Source organism: Crassostrea angulata, unplaced genomic scaffold (genome assembly GCF_025612915.1).
Source record: "Crassostrea angulata isolate pt1a10 unplaced genomic scaffold, ASM2561291v2 HiC_scaffold_226, whole genome shotgun sequence".
NCBI lineage: Eukaryota > Metazoa > Mollusca > Bivalvia > Ostreida > Ostreidae > Magallana > Magallana angulata.
Genome location: NW_026441779.1, coordinates 2,932 through 25,089, shown reverse-complemented (window position 1 = coordinate 25,089; position 22,158 = coordinate 2,932). Strand labels below are relative to the sequence as shown.

The window sequence follows — 22,158 nt, the reverse complement described above, 5'->3', positions numbered from 1 at the left end:
GTCTGAATTGCAGCAAAATTCTTTCACATCAAGCAGTTGCTGATCTGTTGCACGGAAGCACCTAGCATGACCATTTTCTTTCATTTCAAAACTTCGTGCAAAGTTGCCCTCCACAGACATTTTTATAATTGCATCAAAATTAGTTAGCAGAAGAATAAAACGTACGCTCAACTAGGACCAATTGTATAACTCTTTTATCATTGAAGATAAGAATGTAAATTAACTTTCTTTTTCCCTTCTCTTCTTGAATCGGGTGCTATAAGTGTAAGACCAGTCTTCGAGATCAGTTACGTTAAAAGACCTTATGGCTCTTATGAAACACAAGACCACCGGTAAGTTGATACCTGTATGTAGGTTTCGCTCCGAGACTGTATCTAACTCTAATGAGTGTAAAACTGAAAATCGGGCGTTTCCTAATTTTAAAAACAAAGTACTATAAAAACACTATTATAATTAGATAATAGTTCTTCACGAAAAACGCAGTATTACCTTATCCCATCATAATTGGTCCCCGCTTAAATGTTGATGCTGCTTGTCAATAATTATTTTCGATTGTCATAAAAATAAGCTTCTAGAATTTGTAAATATGATGATATTACCATTGCTGGCTTGATACACCGGTATTAAATGGATGCAACAATAATAGTTTAATTTCGAATTTGTTCTCACCGTTCTCATGAATAATAACATAAACCTATAGTCTGTCCCAAGATATCTTGGATTCACATTTTGCTTAATTGCTTGATATTTATAAATACCTCGGGGGTTCAAACGATGTTCATTCAAAATTATAAAACAAAATTCAAGATTTCTCAGTCGAAACGCCCCTGTTAACGTATCAGGTTTCAATACAATGCTAAAAAATGTGATGTCTACGGAGATTTTGTATTGCAGAAAGCCCGGATGATAACGTTGAAAAATTGTGTGATGTATTCCGAATGGAGTAAAGATGTAAACATTCCCCATTATAAATCTCCGTAAGGAATCTGTTTTCGTTCCTGTGAATTTTTCTGAGTGACAGTTGATAATGTGTCAATGAAATTATCTTGGAAATTATCCCTTTCAACTATTACAAGTGCACTTCTTTGACAGGTATGTGTATTTTTAAAAAAAAAATCGTCCAAATGTGCTGCATAAATATCTTGGGACAGACTATATTGTGGTATAGTTGACGTATAGATGCGAAAGGAGATCCCTATGTCCAATGTCGTAAGCAATTAGAGATTTGGGGATAAACTCACACGACAAAAATCAACAAGATAAACCCTAGAGTTTGAATTTCAGTTATATCAGCCAGATTGAAACCAAGTTAGCAAGTGGTTTTTTTTAGTATATTTAGTATCTCAGATTCTCACAGATGAATAGATCTACTGAGATTCATTACATTTTGTAATTTGATAAATGATTTCCTTTATTTAAACTTTGAATGAGTATTTATAAATACTATATATGTTTATCATATTAATTTTTTCACAAAGGTTCACAATGGTTTTCAGAACTCTAATTTTATTTTTGGGGGGACTGGAGCCTGGGCCCTAAAACTTGAAAAAATAAATGATCTTTTATCATTTTTGCTGCTGTTAAAAGTGCAGTAAATTTATTGATAAGAGGTCAATATATTGTTTATTATTTGTTTGGTAAAGATTTTGTACAAGCTATTTGGACCAAATGGGAGGGGTCGACAGAAGAGAAGATGGGACTGGTGCATGGTCTAACCATGTACGTAGCAGACCTTGCTACACTTAGACCCGGAGAAGAACTGAATGATCAGGTACATTTATGTTTTATCTTTAATTGATTTTAGAGTAAAAATTCTGTCATTTATTTTGGTTATTGAATATAGATATTGTTAACACTTCCAGATACATTTGTATTTGTATATTAAAACTGTTAAATATGACATACCGGTAGATTGGATAGAATAAGGCACACCTAATATAGAGTGACCCATACAGGTATATCAGGAGAAAAGTACGGCATGTGTATTAGTTGTTTTTAAAAGATTATTTATATATAAAGAGAAAATTTGCTATATAGTATTTCACGATGTAGCATTTATCATGAAGGTTTCATATTTATGCTCAGTTTTGTCAAATAGTAGATAATAAATACATATATAAGCATAATACAGAAAAAAACAGATCAGGTGAACCAGATATGATAAACATTTAAAAACAGAAACATGGAAAATATTCACTTTGCAATACAAATGATAGATGAATTCTTAGAGCACGGAATTTTGTCACTCTGATTGTATAGTGATATCAGCTCTCTTTTTCTCTTTAAAACAAAAGTGTATTATTATTGTAGACGATGCTGTGTGTCAGCAGCCCTATCATATCCTCTATCATGTTGGGGAAAGGCCATAGAGGGTGGTCAAAAAAGGTAAATACCACACAAAATGTATGATAACCATAGTCACGATAGTAATAACTATCAAATATCTCACCTGGTTATCTTTGTATTGGAAGGTTAATTTACATTTTATGTAATATGAAACTGAAATATTGAAGGTGTAACAGGTGTTGTGTATGTGTATGTACGTCATGACAAATGTTGTATTGAATTCTGTGTTACAGCAGGACATAAGAGACTATGATGTAGTCATAGGCTGTGTAAATGAAAAAAGTTGCCACTGGATGGTTGTCGTAAGTAGAAATCACGGAACAATAAATAAGCAGTATAATAGTAAAACATAGATTTATGATTTTTTTGTAATTTAGTGTGTAAAATTACTCTGCTTTCTATTTCATTCTGAAAATTATTCTACATAGATGTAGCATTTAGAAAATATTGATATTATTATGGATGTTATTATAATGATTTTATAGAATTTGTTAAAAAAAAAAATAAGCCTAAGGCTTCAATCATTTAAGATATGCTTTCAGAAAGATCATATGTTACAGGTTCTTGATGTGCAACATAGACATTGTTTTGTTATTGACCCACTCCACAAGACTAAAAGTCTTAGGCTATATTCAAAACATTTAAAGTAAGTTTATCATGTTTATTGATATGAAGAATGTCAACTATGAATAATAACATGGAATGAATATATATTTAAATAAAGAAAGGACAAGTTGTAGGATGTATTTATCTGCTGAAAGTTCAGTGTACATGTTCCTATGATGTATATAAAGACCACATAAATGCATTTTTTGTTCAATGTAGAACCAAAGAAAGAGTAGTTTAATCTTAGACTGAATTTTCCTATTGGAAGTCATTATTCATGGATAGGTATACATAAATGTCGCACATTATGACATCCTTTTTTGACCTAATGTCTTTGTAAGATGACATCCTTTGAAAGTGTTACAAGATTCCTCCTATCTAAGTCAAGTTTCAGGCTTAATAACACAGAAGTAAAGTAGAGACTAGATTCGCGTAAAAAAACCCATCTACTTTATAATGTTGTGACATATATATGGCCTTTTTTTACTTCTGCCAATGGTCCCATGGTAGCAACCTTACAATATATGTCTGTTGCAATGTTTTCTGATGCTAGACACTCTTCCAGATACATTGTATTTGCAAATGGACAATTGTCCTGGACAGAACAAAAATCGGTTGTTTTAAACTACACCAGAATAAATAAAATGAAGAATTAATAAATAATTTCGTCTGATTTTTTTTCACATTATAATACATATGTAAGTCTATGCTGGTATAATTCTAAACTTTTTGTGATCGGCTTCGGCCGATCACTTTTGTGTCCATATGAGGCATCCGGTAAATGCTTTCACTTGCGCGCACATTCCGCTTCCATAAGTAATTCTTATAAAAACTTGAAGTTTAGTTTAGTATTTATGTAACATTTTACTCAGTTTTATTTCAATTCATTTATCTTAAGGGATGCAAACATACATAAAACACAGTTCGACCTGTTAATTCAAGAATGCACATTTTGTCTCACAAGTAAGAATTTCGATCGAAAGATTCATTCAGTAATGCAGTTGACCTCGATGAACTGACCTCAATCATAAGAATATGCTCCATGAACTGACCTCGATCTATTGATGTTGCATAATAGTAGCTAGGAATACGGTTTGATTTATAGACAGGGTTACGTTATAATGCGACCTCAATAGCAAGTTATGATGGCATTCAATGTTTTTCAGTCGCATTAAATAATTTTTACACAACTCTTTCTTTGTATACGTGTTGATGCTCTTTTAAGAACCCTACTCAGTATTCTGAAGAAGAAGAAGATACATTAACATTTAATAATTACGTTAAAAATATAAAACTAGACAAGGAGTTCAAGAACGGCTTTCCCAAAATTTATTTCAAAATTTGTTGACGGTTTATAATGATGAAATTATGGTTTACAAATTCAAAATATTCTATATTTTGTAAAAATACAGTACTTTTTTAATTATTTTACATCAAACTGATCATGTTGATTGCTTCTATCTATCAATATATAATTATTGCCGATCATTCCTTTAAAATGAATACTTGTTTAATGATAATATTGGTGTACTTTAGTCAATGAAGATTGCGAATCTATCTATGTTTATGCAGGACGTCATTACCATATTAATTGAAAGTAATAGTTTTTGTGGAGAGCCAGTCAAATTCTTAAGAATTCCATGCAAAAGTTTCAGATTATAACGAATCAGAATCCCACTATATACCAATAAATTTCTTAATTTGACATGAGACAACGGACGGACTCTCATTGGAAAATTAAATTCTCTTTGAGAAGTCAGTAACTTGCTTAAAATTCAAAGAATACTGCTGACTAACATAAAACTAAATGTTACGTTTATAGGATAAAACAGGAAAAGCAAAAAAGAAATAAATATGTGATTATGTACATAAATGTACATAAATTTACATTTTTAGTGATGAAAGAAAAAAGTACTATAAACATGCATCTAAAGCAAAGGACAACCCAGAGAAATACCTGTCGATAATATAATACTATTTCTCAGAGTTTCTAAAGACTTTCTCGCCTCTCGTTATTTCTTCTTCTTTTACTAACAATGAAACAATAGAATGCAGACTTTCAGCTATAGTTTTGGGTCATATACTTTTATTCCATGCATTTTTTAGGAATAAGAACAGACAGAGTTTACAACGTTTCAGAGGCGTTAGACCTCGAACATATTTCAGGGCATTAAAAGTCACATGTTTTTCAAAATCATTAGGTAAGAGGGGAAAGGAAGAAATGGTCGACCGATCGGGTATGTGTAGTGATCAAAGCTACAGTATTCAGCTGTTGCATATATATGATAAAAATAACAAGAAAAAAAAAACTATGATCATGAGTCTAAACAAATGATGACTATTAACTACCAGTGATATATAGTCAATTGCCTTGATACTTAAAATTGAGAGAATATTCTCCGCCACATGATTTTTTTTTGGATAAAATTTCAGATCTGGCAAAAATCTGAAGGAAATCTCCTAAAAAGTTATAAATTAATCTTCAACAAAATTAGTCCATGTGTGGAGGAGCGGGATGTGGGGGCTCATTTAAATATTTTGCCAAAAATGAGGACAAACAGTGGTTGGAAATTTTTTTTCAGTGTAATTGATTTTAACCACCAGATACATTAACTAAGCTTTCACATTATGATTATGTATTTTAAACTTTATTTTATGATTAAAAACAGAATTTATACACAATCAAAAATGTTTCCAAAAGAGCCTTGCCTTTTTTAAGAGATGTGACTGTATTTAATGTAAACACCCGTCTGGTGGCTGGGGAGGTGTATGGTTGTGGTGTTGTATTACGAGAGAGAGAGAGAAAGAGAGAATCGTATGAGCAGCTTTGTACACAATATCAAATTCTGTTTAGTGGAGTTGTATGGGTAGTTCCTTAATGTCTTGGTGTAGAGCTGTAGCAGGTATGACCTCTCTCCATACGCGACACACTGGATCACCAACACCAAAATGCCTGTAACAATCACTAAATCACTGGGCCATTTTCTGACGTTCATACACTATAGAGTCACAGGTGCTGTCTGAACTTATATTTTCAACATCATTTTGACGAGGTTCTTTTTTTCTTCGTAATACAAGAAAAGCAATCAATCCAACCACAAGAACAATACCGATGACCCCTAATTTAAAATATATATCATCGAATTATCCATAACATTGAATCGGTATGAATGAATATGCGTTGTAATGATATAATTATATCTTAATGAACTATATAATGCATACCTCCAGCAATAATACCAAAAATGGCATCTCTCGTCTCCACTTATGGCTGTGGCCTCGTGGTACTTGCGATTTCTTTAGATACTGTACTGCACATCTAAAAATACAGTACAGCTCACGAGTATCCCGACAACCACCGTGTAAAAAACACGGTGGAAAACGGTCTGTGTCGCACCGTGCACACGGTGTGACACCGTGTATGTGTATTGGAAAATTCAAGAAAAAGCACCGTGTCGCACCGTGGCCGCCTGTGTAACTCCGTGGCCACTGTGTTACTCCGTGGATATCGTTACCTGAGACGTTGATAGAAATAGCGTATGTTTAGAAATAAAGAAATTATGGCTAAACAAGGGTTGAAACATATATATCCTTTTCATATTAAAAAAAAGAAAGAATGTCGACTTAAGTTGCACGGACCCAGAAAGTTGTCGAGGCTGTCAACGTGAAGTTAATTTTTTGTGATCTGAAAACTCGACGTAAATGGATACCTTTTAATTCATTTGTTCTTCAATAAATTGAAATAAATTCACCAAAAATATTTAATAATCAATTAATATAATCAAAATTCAAATCAATTTAATTCATCTTGTGTTTTTTTTTCTAAACACACGTGATGTTGTAACTGACGATCCTATTAAAATGGCGGGAGCTTAAACGTCTTATTTCTGTTATCTGTAAACACTTTCTGATTTATAAATTATTTTACAGCCTTACTTTTAACCAATTAAAAATGAGAAATGAAAACATTTCAGATCACGTTTTTCTAACAACATGTGCTGTTGATGTGCTGTAGTAAATAACAACCCCATATTACCGGTGACTAAAATAATTTGGACTTCAGCTATTAATGTAGCAATAAATAAACAAAAAATCACTTTTATATTATAAATAAAAAAATGTACAAACTCTTTTTAAATTATATTCAAGCATTGTACATGTATTAAAAATATACCCGCATTTCATAAAATAATTTTCAACTTTATTTCCGTATAGCTCGTAATGGCCTCGTGATTTCACATGAAAAAATCACTCGTGCGATGTACGGAAGCTGATCAGATACACAGCATTGTCTTTCATCTTGGGTTCTATACACAACAGGTGTTATTGTCTGTCTTGTTAGGTGTCATTGGAATTTACAACTATCTGTGTGTATATTTGGACGTCTGAACAGGTGTACTCGAGATGCCGTTATTCACACCTTTCCGCGAACACCTGTTTGGTAACTCATCACAACCCGTCGTGTGTATGGTCTGAATATATCTTACTTCTACTTTGTTAGTTCAATGATTTTTCCTAATCTCTAACAAAAAAATTGTCTGTAGATATGTACACAAACAACTACACGTAAGACTATCGGCGCGTGGATCCGGATAACAATTCAGCAACTCTATAAATGCGGGAATTTCACAAAGTATTAACTTGCGATAAAAAATTATTTACCGGGTACACATACATGTATGTACAAAAAAACCTAATTGATTAAAAAGATGAATGAGATAATACCGATAACTTTTTGCAAGCATTTATAATAAACACAACTTTATTGATGTGAAATATCGTCGAAATTGTAACGAAAAATCTTATTACATCGTGAACTTTACAAACTTTTAGTCATTGTGTTGAAATCGTTATTAAAGCCATGGATCTAAAATAAATGAATTAAATTCATACAAATAGAACTCTTATAATTCAAAAAAAGTTGCACAAAAGTACAGAGAGAGAGAGAAAGAGAGAGAGAGATTTTACAACGTAATATTCCACCCCTCATGCACGCAGTATAAGAATGAAGAAACTAAACATTTCAAACACTGAATACGTCATTGTTAAACATTTTTCTATTTTGCGGACTTAAAAAAACAATAGAACGACATTTTTTCCATATCATGGAAGGAGCACGTGGTCTATCTCGCGGGCTGATTTGATTGACAGGGATAGCACGTGGACCCTGACTGCATATATTCTATCGCAATTTTAGGGAAAAGGGTTCAATACAATGGAAACTATAAATCTAACTTATTACACTGAATTACAAGTAAAATGTACTTAAATTAAACTCATACTGGTATTCTCTCTCTCTCTCTCTCTCTCTCTCTCTCTCATATGACGATCATTAAACAATCAAACAGTAATTATTGCAATACTGAGAGTAGTTTCTTGGAACACAAATAATTTCTAAACTCAAGTTGCTATAAAGATAAAATAAAAAAAATTTCAAGAACCGATCCACGGATTCTTAGCGCAATGAATATGTACCGTGCGGTACTACACGGACAAGTACATCACACATATGTATAAAAGAAAGAAAATTTGAAAATATATTAGATATAAAGCTGTTTAATTATATTATTTAGAGAAAGTGCATTTGTTTTCAACGACCAGTTAGATTTGTTATCGTTAAATAGAGTATAAGTGAGAAAAGATCACAGTTATGGTTCTATACACTATTGAAACTGCCAAACTACAGTAACTACGATTACTACTACGTTTAAAAACGGACTGAAACAAAAACTTATAGAACCGTTTATTTGAATTTTAATAAGGAAAAAAAAGTGTTAGTGTTTTAATTGATCAAACCTATATGTGGGCGATATCGATTTTTGATGATAACAAAAATCAACCGTGTCAATCGCATACGTCAGAAAATTGCGTGCATAAAAATGTTATTTATTTCTATTTCTTTGTCTTTTTCTTTGATTCTCTTACGTACATCAATAAATATTTTACTCTTTATAAGTTTTATTCCTAAATCCTCCTTTTTTCACAGGTAAATACCGCGTGTTACACCGTGTTACTGTCTGTGTTGCATCGCGTTGCACCGTGTTTTTTCTCGTTCTGTGGCCGTAACAGAGAACAATAGATCAAAGGTACCGACACTTCCACGCTCAGCGTGGACATTCAAACACGGTGGTCGGTGTTTTTGTCGGGCTACTCGTGAGCTGTACTGTAAGAAAGAAAAAAATCATAACTATTAATTGTCGTTAAAAAAAAATAATAATACGCGATTCTTACAGAGCAAACTTCATCCTCAAGCTATACTGTGATCCCTTCTGACGTATTGATGTATTTGCATCTTACAAGGGAATGCATGACCTTGAGTTTCTTCAGAGCCGGGAATTTGTTCAAGTTTACCCCGGAGCTCAGTCTGTTGATCGTCAGAATTTCGACGTCTCTCCATGTCCTGCTTGATAAATCTCTGAAGTCCTCACCTTTCTGTGTACATGCAGTCGTAGCTCCTAGAGGAAACGCGAGCAAAATCAACAAATAAATCTTTACAGTTTAGAATTCGAATTGGGAAGCAGTGAAACTAGTGAAATTCTTTTTTATATCGGGTGGATGTATGAACTAAAAAAGGAATAGTCAAGATAGGCATAACTTCAATATTTGATATGCAAGCCGATTATTTTGCCCTATCCTGGATATTTCAGTATCATGTACACTACAAATGAATTTTGCTTACGTAAACTTCACAATTCAAACTCATTAATTTTTGATCGTTTATTATAAAACAACCCGTCCACCCCTATCATTTTAACATGGAAGGGTTCCTGGGTGGCGGTGTGATACATGAAGAGTAAAATCCTAATTCAATTTTATATGAATCAAAATCTTAAGATTCTAGGTCTATTTTAAAATACAGTTTGGACGGGGTGAAATTGAAATTACGGTAAAATTCAATTACATATTTAAAGAATGAAAAGGTGAAGAACCAGTCCACTCCACCCCTATTAAACTATGGGCCTACTCTATGGGAGAGCGGTCAGCGAGGGACCGTCTGTGTATAGTATTGTTACGTATTTGAAAGGAGAGGGTGTGAGAAAATGTTCTTTGGTTATCTGCGTCGAGGATTCGTGTATTCCAAACTTTCTGTCAAATGTTTCCTTGTGATCAGCTTAAACCGACAAACTACTTTCAGTAAATTAAGTAAATGGGCTTGTTACAGAAAGTTGATGGACATAAGCTTTTTTTATGCATGTTCAAATCCTGAATGTTTAATCTCTTCTACTTGAATTGACCATTGTAATTAAGGTCTTCCGTTTCCAACGGAAGACCTTTCTATTATTGTGCGGGTTAAGATTTTTCTTATTTTTCTTTTTTTTTTTTTTGTTTCCTAGACGCGAACTTTGAGGCTTCATATCTTGCTCATTTCTGAACGCTTTTTGCTCAAATTTTCAGGGCTAATGTACTTTACAAAACACTATCTTAAGCAATTCATACAATTTATAATTCCCTTTCCGTTAAATAGTTATTCCCATTTTAAATTTTTTTAGGGCCTTTTGTTTCCAGACAAAGGCATCGAGACTATGATAGCAGGGAATGGGAATCCAACGAATTTGAATAACAGACACATTGTAGTTGTGCACATCTGTTTTTGTTTTTAGATTACGTTTTTTTATTTAGGAGAGGGTAGGGGGACAAAAAACAGGATTCAAAAAAGTGCAAAAATTTAGACATTTTTTCCTTTATATCTTTTAAACGAAAAATATTTTGTTAAGACATGTAGAATAAAAGTTGTGCAAAATATCAAGGGCTTTCATTTGACACCAATAAAAAAGGGCTGGCCCCTTAAATTAAGAGCCAATGGCCCCTAAAAGTGTTTGCTTAATAACTCAAAAACGGTTAGGATTTCGATATGGCTGTCGCTGGAAAAGTTGTTTGTTGGGATCTCATAAAGGTCGTTACAATGTTATTTTGTATGAGATGTGTGTAATATGAGTGTAAAAAGCTTTACATGTTAACATGTACATGTTTTCATTTGACAAGTTAACGAAAGTCTTTGCGCGTACAACTGGCATAAAGTTACCGCCGAAAGTATGCTGGTTATACAAACGGCATTAATTCATAAGAATTCTTTTTTTTTTAGAATACGTGCTTTATTTTAGGAGTTTAAGTCATTGTTGTTATGTTCTTATAATGCACACTCCTTAAAAACGGGATTTGGAAAACAAATCATTGTTTTTCTTTTCTAGTAAACCACAAAATATGGAATTAAAAAAAATATATGAATTACATTTTAGTTATTAACTCCATGCATTTAAAATCTACCTTGAATCAGAGCTGTGTGTGTGTGCCATTACGTAAGCTCTCCCTCGCCCGCGGCCGAGAAAATCGGTCACCATTGTCGCGGCTGGACCACCTAGCGGTCAGCGGTTATCTAATACACGAGAGTTGCGTCTCTTATAAATGAGTTTATTTATCCGCAAACTCAAGAATTGTTTTCGTTTTGATTACACATATTTTTTTATGGATTAAACGATTGGGTGTCAATTAAGAAATCGTTCAGTTAATTAATAAAGGAATGTCATTTTCAATCTAAATCAATAATAAACATAGATCAATTGTGGGTTTTAAGTTTAAAATAAAGAACTTCTATTTGATAGAGTAAGGTCATTATACTGCAATCTTTTCAAAGCTTCCTGGGTTCTGAGCTGTGCGAGTCTGTGCGTTGTACCTTTACGTAATCTATCGTTCGCCCACGGCCGAGGATCTCAGCCACGGCTGCACTACATACATGTAGCGGTTATTTAATACACAAGATTCGCACACGGAGACGCCCACTTCCATGCACATGAACGTGTTTGAGTTAATATAGCCGTAAATACAAGAACTGTTTTAATTTTATGTAACCAAAGTTTGTCCATTTTGTATTTATTTAATTAAATTTGAGTGTAAATGAATATTAATGAACGATAGTACTCCAAATCGGAAACATCGTCAGACATAAATTAATGGTTGGTTTGTTAATGTAAAATATTTTATAAACTGTACTAATAATGCTTTAAATCAACAACAACAACAACCCCTAACTATTGAACATTTAAATGATAATCACATATATCGCACATGGCTGAGGAGATCCGGCGCGAGTGGACAAGTGATCCGCGGTCGGTTCGTGATCTTCTGCATGTACCTTATCACGCGTTCATGTTTCATATTTTGCACGGACACAACTATATTTTATTATGTTTTCAACTATTACATTGGTTTAAGGTGAAAAGATAGATTTATTTTACTTGTACAGTTGATTAAGCATTGATGTATACGATAGCGTACAATGTAGTTTAAAAATCAAATCAAAATATAATCAAAGCTCCATGTTACATGTTTGCGGTAGGTGCTAGCACGATAAAAGAATGTCCTGAGTTGAGGCATTCGATGATTATTTAAAAAGAATATTCACATGAGTTTTAAACAACTTTAGATTAGATTCTATCTGTCACATATTAACCACTTCTGTAGTTTTTCTACATGTTCGTTTCATTGTGGAAGCGAACTCATTGCTGTTCAGAACATATATAGCCCTGGGTCATCAATTGTTATGTTAATTGAGTAACAATTGGAATGGTGCTTTTACTACATAAAATAATAAATTTTAAAAATCATCCAGAAAAAATGTTACCGTAACTCAATAGTCAATACCAAATATAAAATCCGTATGATTACAAACTGAAATCGGGTTTTCAGTATTCGGCGGGATTTGATATTTCTTCTAACATTAGTATTTTTATTGGTTTCAGAGAATACGATGTAAAAATACAAACAGTAAATAAATCTGATGTTATTTACATTGAAACTGTGGAAAAATATTTAAAATTAAATTAGTTACATTCGTTAGAAAACAATGTCATACAAACATCTGATAATTTTTTTCCTATGTCGTATCATTCGCGTAAATAAATATGTTCTGTACATATTCATGTACCTCAGAAAAAATTCAAATGATTAAAACAAAAAAGAAAGTTGTAATTACTATTTGGGATTTTTTTTCCAAAGTAATTTAACATTGTATTGAAAAGAACAAGAAATAAAAATGATTTAAATTTTTGACTCGATCTTCGTATATATTACTGGCGCTCCTTACATGTACATGATAGATTATCATGATCTATTTGAATTAAGTACCATACGTAAAGATTCCCATAATAATTAATTGCTTGACTGTGTACATTGTATGCAAATCCCTGTGCGTTAATTACTTCTAAGACTTCTTGTTTTCCGTTAACAGTGGTTTAAATAATTAAAATAATTACTTGTAAAAATATCTATAATCGGGATTCCAAAGAACTTACTTCCCGCAATTCATAGAAATGATCAGTATGTTTTCTTTCTATGTTTACATTTAATTTTGTTCAAATAATTAATAAATTTTCTATCATTTAAATTGTGTGCTTCAACAAATACTGATTCCGATTACCTTGAAGTCATTAATTTTTCCATTGGCTATTGACAAAAAAAGATACGCTTGACCATCCAATGAAAACAAATACACAGAGTTTGATTGACAGGTTCAGCCAGGTGCAGGTCTCACCCGATGTCCGAGGTTATGTGTGCCGCTTATACAAAGCCGAATGGTCTTAGTAAGATTAATCGATGTAAATAAATATAAAAAAAATTACAAGCTTATCAAAACATGCTCGTGTAAGTTAAAGTTGATTAAGGCTTGTTCCAACAGAAATCATGTTTTGCTAATTGTATTTAATATTTTTTATGTATAGCGAATTTTAATATTGTACAGTCATTTTACCGGTAACGAATCAGTGTGCGGTTTCGTCGTGCATGCAACTATTATTATCGGAATTCCAAATGTTTTTATTTTATGTTCAAATCGCGTTTCTTTGTCCTTCTAAACTGTAGTATCAAACTTCCGAAAATATAAAGGAAGTAATTTCAACACCCCCTCCATTTTCCTAGTTTCGAATTCGTTTCCCAGTATCGAATTAAGCGCCCTTTATCACTTCTGACCGAATATTTTGAGGCGAATTAATTTCAAAAATATACTAGAGGTACATGTTAATGGACTTATAAATGAAGAAGGAAAAACAATTGTGGGAATATGTCTTTTAAACAAATAATATGATTATCTTTATCATACCGTTTTCCCGTCAAATTAAAACTGGACTTGAACAGTTTTCATTTGCGTTACTTTTAATATTGAATTTTCATAAAAACACTTTGTAATAGTAATTGATGATAAGTAGTTGCCATTTTCCTTTGTTTTTCCCGTACATCTATCAATATATGCAGCCAAATAATACTTCTGTCGCAATGAACCGAAACTAGGAAAACTACACGTGGTTCTATTTGAAGTCGTAATTTCATTCAAAGCTCCATTTTTATTTGATATGATGCATTATCTTTTTAAATGAATTATATTTACTAATTATCCACTAAATAGGGATCAATAACAAACTTATTTTCATAGTTAGGTTTAATTGTTTTCACACTTTCGTTTTTTCTGCTTTGATTTTCCGGCAGCTCATATCTGGGTCACATTTTTAATTTGTAAACAATTCGGTAAATAATCGTGCAAATGGCAAACAACTTAATTCATAGGCGTCGGAACCGGGGGGGGGGGGGGGGGGGGGCTAAGCCCCCCCCCCCCCGCACTTTTTTTGCAAAGTTAAACCTAATCATTAGAAACATAGCGTGATAGAGGGTTCAGCCCCCCCCCCCCCCCCGCTTTTTCTCTGAGGATTAGTCTAGCCCCCCCCCCCCCCACTTTCAATTTGCTTCCGACGCCAGTGTAATTTAAATATATTTTATTGAGTAATCAAATGGATTAGGCAACAGGCAAAGCCTATATAAATCCTCTCCAAAATACAAAGTGGCAAACAACTTCACGCACTGATAGAATATTTATTTCTGTTTTATAATTACCTAGCTAGGATTTTTTAAAACCTCAACTTCGTCTTCCACTAGTAATTTTTCTAAATATTATTCGATACTGGCAAATATTCGTTACCGGTAAAACGACTGGACCAGTACTGAAACATCGTATAAAAACGTTATATATACATGTAGTCTGTAACTAGTCGCCTTTTAATACATATACCTTTCTTTTGTTTGTTAAAAATAAATTCAATTTTGTAAAAAGATAAGTATATCATTTCCTCTAGATTTTTTTTCATGTAAATACCTACAAAAGAGTTTTGCCAATTGCAAACAGTTTAAAGTACATGTAATGTAAAACACGGGCGCCATTTTGAAACAAATTGTCAGAGAGTTCCGAATGAAATCTGATGAACGTTTCACATGGTTCTCGCACGCTTTGGTCGAAACGATTTACACGCTTTGTCCGAAACTCTGCACGCTTTGTCCGAAACGCTAAACGGTTTACACGAAACGCTAAACGGTTTACACGAAACGCTAAACGGTTAACACGAAACGTTTATTGCACGTAAGTCGCACGCTTTTTTGGTATAGTAGTACGTTTCAGGGTCTGTAAATTTTGTCAGCACGCAACAATTCTAAATTGTACATTGTTTTTAAAAATTTAGAAATATTTAAATAAAGAAATTATCTTAGAGAAAAGGTTACGTGTTTTGTAAACGGGTTCGGTTTTAAAAAAAAACCACAATGCCTGACATGACCCATGAGTACATACTGTTTACAACAATGCTTGCTACCCTCTGAAAATTTAACTCGCCATTAAATATCTCATTTTTTAAATAATGTTTGTTACGATTACATAAACTGTGTGCGACAAATAGTTTTCCTAAAACATTTTATTATTTTCTTTTTCAATACACGTTTTATATGCAGGCTTTCAATCACAACACGTTTTTATAACAAAAGCAGAACTGAAAGTTTAGTAATTATAATCGTTTGACACCACATCACATATATTTTCAACTCGCAGCAACAACGGAAGACCTACTCGTGGCTTTGCCACGAGCTCTGCTCTAGTTAATGTTAATACTCTTGATCTTTAAAATAAAATGTCATAACAACGAGTATGTCTTATGCGCGTATACTTGATTGAAACGGTGAATAAGAAGCAAGATCCGAGAAATGGAGTCTTGTATTAAGTGTGATGAGACTAAGGAAATAGGAAGGTAAGGGTAATTATATAATACAGCAGTGTTTTGTCCGAGTTTGCTCATTAAAGTTGAAAATTGTATTTATAAAGTTAATTCTTTTGAACTTGGAAATAAATGTCATAACCACGGACATGTCTTATGCTCGTCTACTTGAGTTAAACGTTGAATAAGAAGATTCGAGAATTGGAGTCTTGTATTAAGTGTGTTGAATCAAAGGTAGGGGAAGGGGTCGATTATGTAATACACCAGTGATAAAGGACACCGAGTTTTGTCCGATTTAGCTCATTTCCACAACCATCATCAAAGTTTAGAATTTAGAAACGGATTACAAGAATTATATCCTATAGAAAGTACAGATTGAACGACATTAAACAGACCAGAAAGAAAATGAAGACAAGCAAGAAAGAAGGCATTGTTTACTTAGTAAGTTTTTTTTAAATAGACGTTTTAAAACAACTTACCTCTCTCCTCCCGTCCCTGCTCCGCGCCTAGTCATTGTAATTGTATTCCTCAAATAGAATAGTTTGATAATGTTCATTGCTTTTCTAAACATATATGTAAACTGTATAGTGTAAAGCCTGAGCTACAAATAGGACAACCCTGCAGTACCAATTTAGAATAGCATTGTAAAAAAAAATAGACCTATTTCTGCAGGTCTTGCAGACACATCTATAGTATGCAGGTTCTGTGCATATTATATTCACTGGTTAAAAAATTGCCTTCAATACACATCAACTGTCTGAATACAAAAGATAAGGAATTCGTAGAAATTTCTCTTCTTTGCTTACTCTTATATTCTTTAAATGACAGTTGTAATCGATACTTGCAATGTCTTCTTGAAGGCGAGCCTCTACATTCTCCAACACCCTCTCCCAGGAGAGGTGATTTCTGTCTCCTTTTTTTTTATTTTTAGACTCAACGTCGATTCGGGGTTTACGAGGGACATCATCTTGCTCATTTTTCTTCGAGTCCTTTTCATAGTTTGACAAGTGTATTCATGTGTTTAAGGAGAGTTGAATTAAGCGAAAAAGCAATTTAAAGATTTTGACTAAAACGTATGTAAATATGTGTATGTGTAGTATTGGTGTAATATCATAATATTTTGGTGTGTGTGTATCTATACAGTCAAAACTGCCGTAGCGGTCACCCCTATTAAGCAGTCACCTTTCGTATGCGGTCATTTTATTTCCTCCCGATAAAAAATCCTATATAATTGCCCTCTAAAGAGCGGTCACCTGTCTAACGCGGTCAGCGGTCATCGTATTTCGATCCGAAACTGTACAGTCGACATGCACTAGGCGGCCATCTTGGCCGGTCACATGATTTACACCCGGGGATTTTAAACATGGCCTCCGAATGTCGTGTAATAAATGTAAACAATAATTATACGCTTGAGGTAAGAGAAACCAAATTAATCGATGTATTTATTATACATAATTGGCAGATCAGATACGAATGGGAATCAAGTGAATTGTTTAAACAAGTATTAACAATATGTTTGTTTTATAAACATGAATGATAAACAGGTGTCAAAAATGTCCGCGGCGAGGCAAGAGAAAATTGCTTGATTTATTAATATGATTTTGAGTTCAGATACGGTCGGTTAGAAACGTAATTGTTGATTTGTATTAATAGTGTTTGTTTTCTATATATACGGTACTCATGAAAATAGTGTTAGTGTTGTAATTGTGAAAATGTCGGCGACAAGGTTTTACCACGTAATGGCTTTTTTGAATAATTTAAAGAAATATAAAAATTGCATGCACAATGCGTTGTAATGTATTTCTACTTATTTGTAAATATAAAAGATAGTATACAAACATCAAACCAATAACTTTATCTATCATTTTAAGACATTATGCTAATTAAAATATCAAGTATATAATTAAAATAAAATTGAATTGCTCTAAAAAGGAATTTGATGTTGGCAAATTCACAAGTTTCTATTCAAAGGTCACCTCTGTTAAGAGGTCACTTTGGGTGCCTCCCGCAGGTGACTGCTTAATACAAGTTTGACTAGATAGATAGATAGATAGATAGATAGATAGATAGATAGATAGATAGATAGATAGATAGATAGATAGATAGATATATATAGTACAGAAATACTGGTTTTTCATAATAGTTATTTTTTTTTAATTTAAGGTCATGGAAGTATGATAGGTATGAATACGGGAAAAATAGAGTCCTATTCTTACAGATGCAAGACCTGTAGGTTTTGCGACAGGGCTAATGATGGTCCTGCAAAACAACACGATTGTCGCAAAAATTGGGACAAGTCTTCTAAAGCAATGGAATCTGATATGGCAATAGAGGTATAGCATACTTGAAAATGTTAAAAAATATAATTAAAGATATTTGTGTGCTACATAATGCAGCTAACAAATGCTTGTGTATTGTTATATATGATACAAGACCTGAAAGTGAGAGGATTTCATGTAAAGAAATTGGTTATGGACAATGATTCAACAACAATTTCAAGGTATTTGTGCTTGATAAATAATGGAAAAATTACATTAAAGTAAAAATATTTCAAGCATTAAATTGACATTCATATTTTTTTTCTTTTTTTTTAATTTGTATTTTTAGAGCAAAAGCAGCTTTTGATGAAAATCTTGAGAAGCATTGTGATTTCAACCACACCAAAAAAAAAACTTCACTAACAGACTGTTTGAATTAAGGAAGGAGAAGAAGTACTCTGCTTTAGGCCCAAAGGCAATCAAACATATCAAAAATGTTTTACCTATGCTGTCAAAGGTAATACAGAGAGGGAATCATTGAAAAATAATTTGAGAGCAATACCATTTCATGTAACAGGAGACCACTCAAAATGTGGAGACTGGTGCGGGTAAGAACCATTATATATAATGGACATATTCTCACATGATCTATGAAAATTATATTAGTTTTTGCATAAACTTTCAAAATACAATATATTCATTCATATTTTTAGATTTGTAAAGCAGCCGGAGTCTTATAGGCCCAAAAACCTGCCATATGGAAAGTATTTACCAAGAGAGCAATTGTTGAAGATCTTCAGAAAATACTTGACTCTTTCATCAACAATGCTGAGAGACTATTAAAGATGGGCAGCACGCAAGGAAATGAGAGCTTTAATAACATCGTGGCCTCTAATAATCCCAAGAACAGGTTCTATGGTGGTTCTGAGTCCACTGCCTTCAGAGTGGCGGCAGCTGTTTCACAAAAAAATATTGGTCATGATGCTCTTTCTAAGGTTTGTTTATATTCATATTTAAATTTGTATTATATTAATATATTATTTATTTTCCATTCATATTTACATGTATCAATAAATTTGTATACTATTGTAATATTTGTATTCTCTCTGTGTATGTTCTATATTTTTAGGTTTATGAAAACCTATTACTGTCACCTGGAAAGAATACACAACTGTTTCTTGCACGTGCTGCAAACAAACGCGCATATAACAAGAACATCAAATCCAGCATTGCATACAAGAAACGCCGCTATGAACTCAAGTCTTCAACGACAAAACAGGTGAACAATTTGACTGATTTACAGGTATAAAGTTTGCATCAGTGATATTGATATATAATAAAACACAATTTAAAAAAAATTACATAATGTCTTTACCTAAAGACATGTGAATACATTAAATTATCCATGTTTACCAATTATTTCTACAGGAGTCAACAGCTGAAATTAAGGAAGGGACAACGCATCAATCTGGTGTTGACCTAAATCCTTCTGCTACATCTTCAGCATCCACAGAAGAAATACCAGATACAGTTGTACGACAAACGCCAACAGTGGTGGACAAAGGAAACCATACATTCATCTATTTTGACTTGGAAACCACTGGCTTGGGTAGATAACTTTAATGTTTTGATGTAATCAAATATGAATATTCATTGCAATTTTTAGCAAAACATTGCAAGTAAATATCACTTAATAAGATATTTGATTTTATGTTTTCAGGAACTTCCTGCGATATAATTCAGTTGGCATGTGTGGCTGGAGAAGACAGTTTCAATAGGTACGTTTTTCCTAAGTCACCAATCACAGCCGGTGCAACAGCTGTAACTGGATTATATGTTGCAAATGGGGAGATGTATTTTCACAATAATAAGGTTGATAGTGTTTCTGTTGAAAGGTGTTTAGAAGATTTTACTCAGTGGTTAAAACAGTATAGCAAACCATTACTTGTTTGTCATAATGGTCGAGCATTCGATTCTATTATTTTATTGAAAACTTGTCAAAATAATTCTTTTTCATTACCAATTGAAGGTTTTGTTGATAGTTTATATGTATTTAGAGAAGCTTTACCAGACAGGAAATGCTACAAACTTGAAGCCTTGGTTAAAGATTGTATGTCCATGTCCTTTAAAGCCCATTCATCCCTTGAAGATGTAAAGGCATTACAGTCGTTGGTTTTGCATTGTAAAATAAGTTGTGATGTGTTATTGAAACATAGTTTTAGCGTAGAGTATGTAACATCTTCCATAGATTATAAATCAGAGTCAGATGAATGCTAAGGGTCTCTACAACCACTGTCAAATTGTCTTTCAAAATACATGTTAAGAAAAATAGCACAATCTGGTTTGTCATACCAACACCTTAAGATGGCACATGAAAGAGGAGGACCAGAGGGTTTAGAGAATATCCTAAGTGAGACAAACTCTGACGGTATTGTAAGGGTTACCAAAACACGGTCCATTTTTTCCAAGATCATAAATCATTTTCCAAATTAAAATTATATTTCTCACAACCAGGAATTTTAATCTGCTGGGTTTTTCCTATTTGCAAATGTGTAATGTATTATTTCTTCTTTTTTTTTGTATTGTTTGTATTGTATTGTAAAATGCAGTTGTAATTTAATATGTTGTTCTGCTGATAGTGAATTAATAAATGATTAGGGCAATTACAAAAACACAAACGTGAATCTTAAGGGGACGGGAGGGGTCCAGACCACCTGAAAATTTGAGTTTTCTTAAATTTACATCGTAAAATTACCGAAAACATGTCTGAGACATGTTGGGTTGCCGCACGAGAACGTCGACTATTCCAAACCCAATATGTTGGGTCGCCGCACACAAAGGGTTAAAAACTAAATGCCTGGTAATGATGTCCATAAGGCACTCTACCAAAATTGTGAAATTCATGACCTCTGGGTCAGGAGTTCAGGCTCTAGGATTGGGCCAATATGGCCATATTGTAAAAATGTTTTAAATCTTAAAAAATCTTCTTCTCTACTCCCACACATGTGGGCAAAAAACAAACTGAACACATGGTTATGATGTCAACTCACTCCTCTACCTAAATTGTGAAGTTCATGGCCACTGGGTCAGGACATGAAGTGGGAGGGGGCAACATGGCAATATAGTGTTAATGCATATAATGTTCAAAAATTTTCTTCTCTATTCTCCCACATCTGTATGAAAAACTGACTTATAATTATGTTTAACAGGAAGTCCTCTACTGAAATTGTAATTTTCATGTCCCCTGGAGTATGGGTTTTGACTCTAGGGCAGGGCTAAAATAGATGTATAGGTGTTAATGCATATAATGTTAAAAAAATATCTTCCTTACTCCCACACACCTGAAAGGAAAACTGAATTTATGATTTTGTAGACCAGATCTTTAAGTTTTTCGCCAAAAAGATAGTTCATAGTTCTTTTTGAAAGATTTGAGGCAAGGAGGTGGTCGTCATTACAAATTTATAATTGTTCTACTCCAGAATGAAACCTTATCAATTAAATGCATATACGAGACACCTCGACCAGTTTGTGCATGGGTTATATGCTACTCAGGTGAGTGTTAAGGCCAACTGGCCTCTTGTTTGTCTATGCAACGCAGCTTTGTTCAGAGATAGCGTGTTGTTGCACAAAATCATTTATGAAAATGTTGGTTTAATACTGTAAACGTATTACATTTTACTGTGTATTCTATTCTAGCTTTTTTTGGCGAAAAACGGCGTCCACTAAATCAAATACATCGCCAGATATAAAATATATAAGTAGATAAACAGACCTGTGCTAAATCAAATCCACGCTAACTTGTTGAAAAATCATATTCCTCCAAATATCGTACACGCTAAATATAAAACAGTTAAAGTATAAAAAAAAATTAAATGTTTAAGTGAGATAAATATAATTTTGTTTCTTTGTATTGTAATCATTTTTAA

At 33.1% G+C, this 22,158-nt stretch overlaps 2 protein-coding genes across 2 annotated transcripts; both read left to right on the top strand.

The window, feature by feature from the left end:
* The first annotated feature begins 304 nt into the window (after nt 1–304).
* LOC128169820 (uncharacterized) lies at nt 305–16,877 on the top strand. The gene is made up of 7 exons (XM_052835879.1): nt 305–332; nt 1,644–1,771; nt 2,102–2,157; nt 2,313–2,385; nt 2,580–2,648; nt 2,907–2,992; nt 16,835–16,877. Exons 1-7 carry the CDS (start codon nt 305–307, stop codon nt 16,875–16,877), a joined length of 483 nt encoding a protein of 160 aa, XP_052691839.1.
* A 2,159-nt stretch (nt 16,878–19,036) lies between these two features.
* On the top strand, nt 19,037–20,010 carry LOC128169818 (uncharacterized; the record flags this gene model as incomplete). The annotated part of the gene is made up of 4 exons (XM_052835878.1): nt 19,037–19,227; nt 19,362–19,511; nt 19,661–19,841; nt 19,953–20,010. Coding segments are annotated over exons 1-4 (539 nt in total), but the record flags the coding sequence as incomplete, so codon positions are not given.
* Between the last annotated feature and the right edge of the window lie 2,148 nt (nt 20,011–22,158).

What these genes read in the sequence shown, in the direction of transcription:
- LOC128169820 (XM_052835879.1), top strand. Translation starts at nt 305, where the DNA reads ATGGCTCTTATGAAACACAAGACCACCG. An exon ending in GAGAAGAACTGAATGATCAG is followed by an intron (nt 1,772 to 2,101) that starts GTACATTTATGT and finishes GTCAAATAGTAG; the next exon opens with ATAATAAATACATATATAAG. An exon ending in GTTGCCACTGGATGGTTGTC is followed by an intron (nt 2,649 to 2,906) that starts GTAAGTAGAAAT and finishes CATATGTTACAG; the next exon opens with GTTCTTGATGTGCAACATAG.